General features: G+C 49.5%; 1 protein-coding gene across 1 annotated transcript; it reads right to left on the reverse strand.

The window, feature by feature from the left end:
- Nucleotides 1-78: 78 nt before the first annotated feature.
- ADRB1 (adrenoceptor beta 1) lies at nt 79-3,083 on the reverse strand. The gene has a single exon (XM_023638967.2). The coding sequence runs from the start codon at nt 2,803-2,805 to the stop codon at nt 1,402-1,404; it is 1,404 nt and encodes a 467-aa protein (XP_023494735.1). The 5' UTR covers nt 2,806-3,083; the 3' UTR covers nt 79-1,401.
- Between the last annotated feature and the right edge of the window lie 5,942 nt (nt 3,084-9,025).

Genomic DNA, 9,025 nt, shown 5'->3' on the forward strand with positions numbered 1-9,025 from the left:
CAGCCTATATTTTGAACAAAACCAACTATCTTTTCCGTGATCACTGACCCCTTACAGACACACGGTACATAATCTTGATCGTGCTTCATTGGTATTTATTGCACATGGACCAATTCCTCACACAGTAGTTAGTTGCACCAGAGTATAAATACTTGGCAAAACACACAAAGGAAGTAGAATTTACACACAAGTGTGAAGTTTTACCAGCAGATTCACATGGGCACTGGGACATAAAAAAATAATAAAAAAATTCTTAAGATAATTATATTTATAATATGGATACAGTTACAGTACCATGATAAGAGTATAAAAATCTATTTTTCCAATAAATCATTAGCTCAATAACATAATAGACAACAGAAGTATAGTTTGAATTTTATTTTAGTTTTTAAGATCCGCCCCCGCTCCCTCCCCCCGTTAAAAAATATTTAATTTCTTTTTGTGCAAGTAACATCTTCTGTGGACTTTACAATTCCTAACACTGTGCAAAAATGGCATTTTGAACCACTCCTTTTTTTGTTGTTTTTTGTTTTTACCAACGTGTGCAGTAATCTGAACTGTTTCCGCTTTTTTTTCCTTTTGCTGTCCTGTCTTCAATGGACAGAGTCACATGTCACAGAGGCTCAGCGCCTGGTCCTTCCGACTAATATTGATACATAAATAAGCTGTTTAATATAAACAAGTCTTTCTATCGTGCTGTGCAATGTGCACAGTGTGAGGTAGACACCCCTTGGCCTGACCTCCGAGGCGCGCGGGGACAGCAGGCTTGTCCTACAAAAGGAAAGCAAGGTGAGGCTTGTTCCAAGAATAGCTTAAAATTTCTTGAAACGTGATTTCTGCATCCCTCCTTTCCCTTTATTTTAAGAACAGGAGAAATCATTACTCAGGAATTAAAATGAAATTTTTCTGGAAAGCAAAAGGAAACACGTCCTGACCAATTGTCATTTCCCCCTTCTCTCTCCGGCTGACTGCTCCTGTTCCGGGAATGGGATGGAAGCCAAGTGGATAGACTTTTAAGCCCTAATGCTTCTGCCTTCCCCTACCCGGTGCCCGCAGAAAGTGTCAACAACCACCTGGAAAAAAAAAAAAATCTAAAGATGCATCACACGCACACACAAAAGAAGACCGAACCACAAACAGAAAAAAGAACCCAAGAAAAACCGGCAAGCCACTCTCCCACCCCTCCCCAAACTTTCCTTTCCAGGCAACGGTCCGTGGCTCTTCTGTTTGTCTTGGATGCTTCAGACGAGGTTTGTGGGCTTTGAGTTCACCTGCTTTGGGTCTTGAGTAAACACAGATCTCTTTCTCCTGGGAAGCCGCTCAGGGGCGCCCGGGCTTTCCTGCTCCCGGGGGCCAGAGCCCGCGTCCCGGCTGGGGGAGCTGGGGAGGCGCCGCCGGGCCCTACACCTTGGATTCCGAGGCGCAGCCCGGGCGGCTCGGCTCGTCCAGGCTCGAGTCGCTGTCCGCCGCCGCCCCGCCGTTGCAGCCGGCCCAGGGCTCCAGCAGGCGCGCGGGCGGCGCGGCCCCGACGTCGTCGTCGTCGTCCTCGTCGTCGGCCCCGGGCGACGGCGGCGGCCCGGCTACGGCCAGGCAGCCCGAGGCGCGCGGCCGGTCAGCGGCAGCCGCGTGGCCCCCGCAGGCGGCCCGGCGCGCGCAGCACAGCAGGCGCTGGAAGGCCTTGCGGAAGTCGGGGCTGCGGCAGTAGATGATGGGGTTGAAGGCCGAGTTGGCGTAGCCCAGCCAGTTGAAGAAGACGAAGAGGCGGTCGGGGACCAGGTCGCGGTGGAAGGCCTTCACCACGTTGGCCAGGAAGAAGGGCAGCCAGCAGAGCGTGAACACGCCCATGATGATGCCCAGCGTCTTGAGCGCTTTCTGCTCGCGCAGGGCCACGAGGCGCGAGGGCCGCCGCTTGCCGGCGCGCCCGTTGGCCAGCGGGGAGGCGGCGCGCGGGGGCCCCGGCGAGGGCGAGGGCGAGGGCGCGGGCGAGGGCGGCCGCGCGGGGCCGCTAAGGAAGCGGCGCTCGCAGCTGTCGATCTTCTTCACCTGCTTCTGGGCCTCGCGGAACACGCGCAGGTACACGAAAGCCATGATGCACAGGGGCACGTAGAAGGAGACCACGGACGAGGTGATGGCGTAGGCCCGGTTGGTGACGAAATCGCAGCACTGGGGGTCGTTGTAGCAGCGGAGCGCCTCTTCGCTCTCTGCCCGCCACCAATGCATGAGGATGGGCAGGAAGGACACCAGGGCCGAGATGGCCCACACGGTGCACACGAGGGCCCGCGCCCGCGCGCGGGTCAGCAGGCTCTGGTAGCGGAAGGGTGACGTGATGGCGAGGTAGCGGTCCAGGGCGATGACACACAGGGTCTCGATGCTGGCCGTCACGCACAGCACGTCCACCGAGGTCCAGAGCTCGCAGAAGAAGAGGCCGTACTTCCAGCGGCCCCACACCACGATGGTGGCTCCGAACGGCACCACCAGGAGCCCCATGACCAGGTCGGCGCTGGCCAGGGACATGATGAAGAGGTTGGTGAGCGTCTGCAGCCGCGGCGTTTTGGCGATGGCCACGATCACCAGCACGTTGCCCGCCACGATGAGCAGCACGATGAGCGCCATCAGCAGGCCCATACCCGCCGTCCACTGCTGCGACAGCGCCGCAAGGCCCTCGCTGGCTGGGGTCTGCAGCGAGGCGGGCGGCGACGCGGGCACCAGCAGTCGCGCCGCCGTGGCCGCGCCGTCGGGGAGCGGCGTGGCTGACGACAGGTTGCAGGGCTCGGAGGCGCCCAGGGCGAGCGCCCCCGCGCCCATGCCGAGCTGCGGAGGCCGGGGGCGGGGGGTGTGGCGGGGCTGGGCCGTGGTTAGGGAACACCCCAGAGGCCGGGGCGGCAGGGCGCCCAGAGGGAGGTCGCGGCCAGGTCAGGGCAGCCGCGGCGCGGGGCCGGAGGCATGGGCTTCGGGCGCCTTCCTCGCCAGAGCCGAACGCTGTCGCCGCCGCCACTGCCGCCGCTGCTGCTGGAACAGCCACCGGGACCTCAGCATGTTTCTGAGCGCGCTGAGCCCGCAGACCCGGCACCCAGCACCCAGCCCACCCCGCTCGCACTCCCCCAAGCCAACCCCCGGGGCCTCGCGTCAGGCTCGTGCAGCCAATCCGGGCAAAGGCACGCCCCTATCTAGTTCCCCCCCACCCCCCAACTCCCCGCACCCCCTCCCACTGGCAGTTCAGCGGCTTGAGGAGTCCGGGACGGATCGCCTAGCTAGCGCCTTTCCGGCGCCCGCGGTTCCTGCGCGCGCGCTTCTTCCTGAGCCCGCTAGTTGCAGCGCCCTGTTCTCCCTGGCCCAGCGCTGCGCCCGGCTCCCAGCCGCGTCCCCGCCCCCGCTTTCGGCTCCCACTCTCTCCTGCGCTCCGCTCACTCCTGCGCCCCTTCTGCCTCTGCATTTGGCTCCCTCCTGCGCACCCGCTCCCCGGGCTTGCCCTCTATCTCCAGTGCGCAGGTTCCCTGCAGAGCGGGGCGCGTGCTCCCTTTAGCGGGGAGGGGACCTCGGTTTTCTCGAAGGGCCAGATTGCCTTGGACAGTCTGTCCGCTGGGGTTGGAGGAGTTTGGCTGCCAGATAGATTCTCGGATGGGGCAGCCTAGCAGAGTGTGTGTAAAACCCTTCCACCGTCAAGAGGGGATCCAGGCAGCCTGCGTCCTGCCCGCTCCGGGGAGCGGAGGCGGGTGTTAGTGGTTAGAGGAAACTTTCCAGCAGAGCGCCTTGCTAGAGCAAACGGCGCATCTGTCAGGAACGCTCTCTGGGCACTGTTCTTGCAAGGAGCGTCTGTTGTTCCAGTGCAGTAGATGCAGAAAGGAAGCGAAGGTTTGTGCATCTGACAGCTGACACTGAGGATCGGTTGGAAAAATACACACTCCCCAGTCCCAGCTAATGAATGTGTGAGTATGATGCAACAGTGTGTGTGGATAATATAAAGAGAGAGGCTTAAGGAAACACAAATGTTAACGCAGGGTAAATGACACCGCCACGAAAGAAGAACACAAATTTGAGACTTGTCACGTTCAGTGATAACACCTATATTTTGTGTTTTATTACACAATGTGTTTGGGTCAGTACAAACAAAAAGGCACTGTCAATTTTGGTTGATTTAATGAACAGAGATTTCAGATTTCTTGGTCTGCTGGGTTGTTTTCTCCTTTGCCCAAATTCCTCGATGCTCAAAGCTTTAGGCTTAGTTGGGAGGGATGAGATAAGAAAATATATAAATACCCGAGGATTAAAATCCTATAGAATTTAAAGCTTTATCAGTCGTTGCTGAATTGGGAAATGAATCGGTTTGAAATTAGTGAGTCGCTGGCGTTACATGCGCCGATTGACCACAGGATAGCCGCTAAGACCCCCCAAAGCAGCAGCAGCACCGGAGCGCCTCCTCTGATTCGACCACGATAAGGTTCTCAGCTTCGCTTGAACATACAAAGCCTTTAATTGAGTCCTTGAGAAGTAAACAGCTTCTAATTACCCATGTATGGGTGCACGCAAATGTTATGTAATGCTTACACGTCTTTCTAGCGTCTGGACGAAACTCATTCTTATCTTGCAGAGAGAGACTGACTTCCAAAGCTACCGGGGAACTAAGAGCAATGCCTATTCATTTTATGAAGTCAAGCACTTTTAACCACCTTCTCTCACTTAAATGCAAACTTGTAAATTTGCTTTAGGCCCAAACTTGATAATCAACGAGTTACAAGGCAGTGGGAGTGGGTGATTTAATTGTTTATTCACCCTTGCTCTAGGACTTGTTAGCCTCGTTCTGCCAAGTTGGGGAGGTGGAGGCGGCGGAGCAAGAAAAGAAGAGGGACCAGACGGAGAGGAGGAAGGGGGCGGGGCGCCGAGTTCACGTTCACGGGAGTCGCTGCGGACGTGTCTCCCCTTCCTCTTCTTTCTCTTCCCGCTCTCAAGGCGCAGTCTCAAAGCAGCCAAAGGATTAGAAAGTTGAATTTGATGCTGTGGGGGAAAAGGGTTCTGAGTGCTGGGCTGTGTGGGGTGAGGTGTGCGGAATGTGGGGAGGAGGTTTCTATCGGGCACCATCTTTCTGTCAAGTGGTGTTACTGGAATCTGTGCGCCAACCTTAAGTGCCCCTGAAGAGTGAAGGGATTGCATTTCTGTGAACGATAAGGCCAGAACTTGGTTCTAGAGGTTCAGGGCAGAGGCCTGGGTGCCAGTACTTTTAACGTATGTATAAATATGTATGTAATTGTATGCATACGTGTATGTGTATCTGTGTGTATATGCATAAACCCACCATATATCTGGGCAACAGATTTGAATTGTCCCCAAATTCTCCTGCTCACTCAGAAATACATCAAGTTTCTCTGAATTTCTGGATAATAAATACATTAAATCACAAATATTCAAACCTAGAAGGTTATTTTAATAATAGTACCAACATAGGGCTGCAGGTGTAAAGGGATCTCGGGTATTCTTGGGGCTTTCCTTCGGTCGTACTAATGGAAAACTTTGGAATAGTCCCTATTTAACAAGAGTTAGCTTTCTTTAAAAATAAAATAAAATGTTCTTGGGTCTTCCTTAATTCCTACATTTCATGGCACCTTGTTTTATTGTTTTTTGGGCTTTTTTTGGACATTTTTGAGCTAACATTTTTGGTCCTTAGATAAGAATACAAGATTAAGAAGAAAAGGTTAAAGGTATCTACTTATACAGGTTTGACATGTTGCAAGTTCAAAATGAATAACTCCTCCGTTTCGCTATTCCCCACTTGCAACTGTTCTAGGAACCCACAGATTTGACAATCCTTTAGAAACCAGCAGAGAGCTCCAACAAAAAATGCTATTGAGCACCTTGAAAGGAGGCGGGCTTCTTCCTCAGTAATTCCTGCCTCCTCCTCTGCTTTCCCATCCCACTACCATCACCCCGCACCTGAACTGGCCATGGGTTCCCTTTGATCTCCTGGCCTCTGGTCCTCCCGACTCCGTTTAATCTGACATACCATAGCCAAATTAATATTTCTAAAATGCTGCTTTGACTAAGATGCTTTTCTGTTCAGAAACCTTAGCTCCTCAACTTGGCATTCAAAACCATCGACAGCCACGTTCCAAGTAGCCTTTCCAGCACTATCTCTTACTAGAACTTTCCATATCACCCTATCATGCAGTTCTGTATTCTTTTTCCTTTTTGGTTCTATACTCTTGTCCTTTTTTTATATGTATACTCTTTCTCACTGAGTTCCTTCCGCCGAGAATCCGCTTCCATCTCTGTCTCAATTGATTCAGCCTTCAAGATCTGGCTGATACTTTTTTTTATTTTACAGTTATGCCTACCCACTGCGTCTGGAAATGATGTCCTTTCCTCTGCCTATAGTAGTTATTCTGCTAACTGCATTTCAGGTGGCAATTAACAATATATTGTCTTTTGGCATCTCTCATATTGTTATCTTATTTAATTTTTATATGTTTTTCTCTTTTTTTTCTCACTCAGACTGTAAGCTTACTGAGAGCCAGGACTATCCAATACATTTTTATATCTCCTATGTTTACTAATATTTACTTAATATTCATTAACATTAAGCTTTGATTCATCACTATTTAATGTTTAATTTATTAAGATATGCTCATATTTACTAGTTTGAGAAATAATTGACTGTTTTTGGAGTTACAGTCTTCCCTCATGCTTATCGTTTACAGTAATAATTCATATTCCTATAGCCTAGTCAATATTTTCATGTAAACATTTCAAAATACTTTACAAATACAAGATAGACTCATGAGATAAATACATTTCTTTCATACCTGTTCAATAATAAGTAGAGTGGAACATTGGTAAGAGGTTTTCCAAAGGGCCATGCAAGTCCACATCAGCAAAAAACACTACCTAATTTTCATAAATGTTCAAGGTGAATGACCTTTTTCCTTGGCCTTCATTTATGATACTGTATATCATATCACTTTCATACATTATGATACTGTATAAACATACCAGTTTCAAGATCTAAATTAAATTAAAGGTCCACATGGCGGTGATTAATAGGCCGCTAGCCCACCTATGTTTGTAAGCCAAGAGCTTGGCGAAGACATTTCCATTCTTGAGCTGACTTTGCTAGAAAATGAGATAAAAATAAAAGTGAGCAGCCTAACTGGACAACTGCTGGAAGGTGGGCCAAAGGAGATCTGGGGGGAATTTCCAAGTAAAGCCCCAAGAAGTATATCAAACCAGTAAGTTAGCAAAATTTGCCTTGATGCTGATAATAGGTGGCAGGGTTTGTTAATCAGAGCTCAAGTGGCTGTTTCTGAGGAAAGATAGACAACTTTTCACAGAAAGCAATCCTGCTGCTAAAATGGTCACTGAGTGCTAACCAGCCAAGAACAGCCTGCACCCATGACTGGTGCTTAAGGTCATGGACTGGTTTTGCAGCTACAGTTTTCACAGGGACAAGCGACTCTGTCCACTGTGATGAGAATGAGCACACAGGACGGGGGATAATCAGAGAAAGCAGGGACTATTTGGAAAACTCAGAAAGTCTCCTCTCTCCTGCTTCCTCCCTCTTTGCCTCCCTTTCTTCCTGATGTGTCTAGCGAGTACACTGAACGAGGCTAGAGCCAATAATAATATTTTTCAAAATTTGGATGTATTGGAAAGTATTCAGACCTGGGAGGCAGAAGATCCAGTTTTGTGTCCTTGCCTTGTCACTTTTTGGTTTGACCTTTGGCAGTGGCTTCATCTTTAAAAGGGACTCCCCATTTACTGCCCCCCCAGGGTTGTGCATGGATCGAATGAGGTAACATATGCGAAAGCTTCTTGAAATCTCATATAGCACCGTATATTTGTAACGCATCAAATTTGGCCTTATCCAATCATCATGACATTTCAAACCATGAAAGGGTCAGCATCTACTCGTAAGAGAAGAGTCGATTTGCTTAGAAGCTTCTCTTTATAAGTTTAACTGCTTTCTTTCTCACACCAGATATTAATATGATGCAGAGGCTGGGTTACAGTGAACTATTTTGTTCTTCTTGTTGTTTTATTTATTATTTTTTTTTTTTTTGAGGAAGATTAGCCCTGAGCTAACTACTGCCAATCCTCCTCTTTTTGCTGAGGAAGACTGGCCCTGAGCTAACATCCGTGCCCATCTTCCTCTACTTTATACGTGGGACACCTGCCACAGTATGGCTTATTGCCAAGTGGTGCTATGTCCACACCTGGGATCCGAACCAGCAAACCCCGGGCCGCTGAGAAGCGGAATGTACGAACTTAACCGCTGTGCCACAGGGCCGGCCCCGACAGTGAACTATTTTTAAATGCCTTTTACCTTTGGCAAATCATCTTATTAAAAAGGTTTTTACCCCCCTTTTTTTGTGCCTTTCCTTTGTATGTACCCTATTCTTTTTTTTCAAAAAAAAATTTGTTTATGTGAGTCTCTGAAATAAATTCCTTTCAAGTATGTCAGTGGTAAAATGGCCAGAGAGAAAGGATTTTTTTCTCAAGTCAACTATTTAGAACCACAACTAGTAACTTAAAAAAAAAAAAAAAAAAGGAAGGCAATGCAATATAAAATTCAGCCAACTTTCAAAAATTCTGTTATTATTCAGTTGTATAATGAATAAAAATTGATTGATCAGCAGCTGAAATCTTGCCTTAAAGTGCTAGTGGCAATGGCAGTATCATTACTACACATGAAAAGCTTTTGGCCGGGAGCTGTCCTTCAATGTGCCCCAGTCCAGAGCTTGTGAAGACAACAAGCTGTGCTAATTACTGAAAACTCTAAGTCTGGGGGCCGGCCCGGTGGCGCAGCGGTTAAATGCGCACCCTCTGGGTGGCCTGGGGTTCGCCGGTTTGGATCCCGGGTGTGGACGTGGCACCGCTTGGCAAACCAAGCTGTGGTAGGCGTCCCACATATAAACTAGAGGAAGATGGGCATGGATGTTAGCTCAGGGCCAGGCTTGCTCAGCAAAAAAGAGAAGGACTGGCAGTAGTTAGCTCAGGGCTAATCTTCCTCCAAAAAAAAAAAAAAACCACACACACA

The sequence above is a fragment of the Equus caballus genome, chromosome 1, assembly GCF_041296265.1.
Source record: "Equus caballus isolate H_3958 breed thoroughbred chromosome 1, TB-T2T, whole genome shotgun sequence".
NCBI classification, from domain to species: domain Eukaryota; kingdom Metazoa; phylum Chordata; class Mammalia; order Perissodactyla; family Equidae; genus Equus; species Equus caballus.

Coding starts and splice junctions, on each gene's coding strand:
- ADRB1 (XM_023638967.2), bottom strand. CDS start 2,805: ATGGGCGCGGGGGCGCTCGCCCTGGGCGCCTCCGAGCCCTGCAACCTG.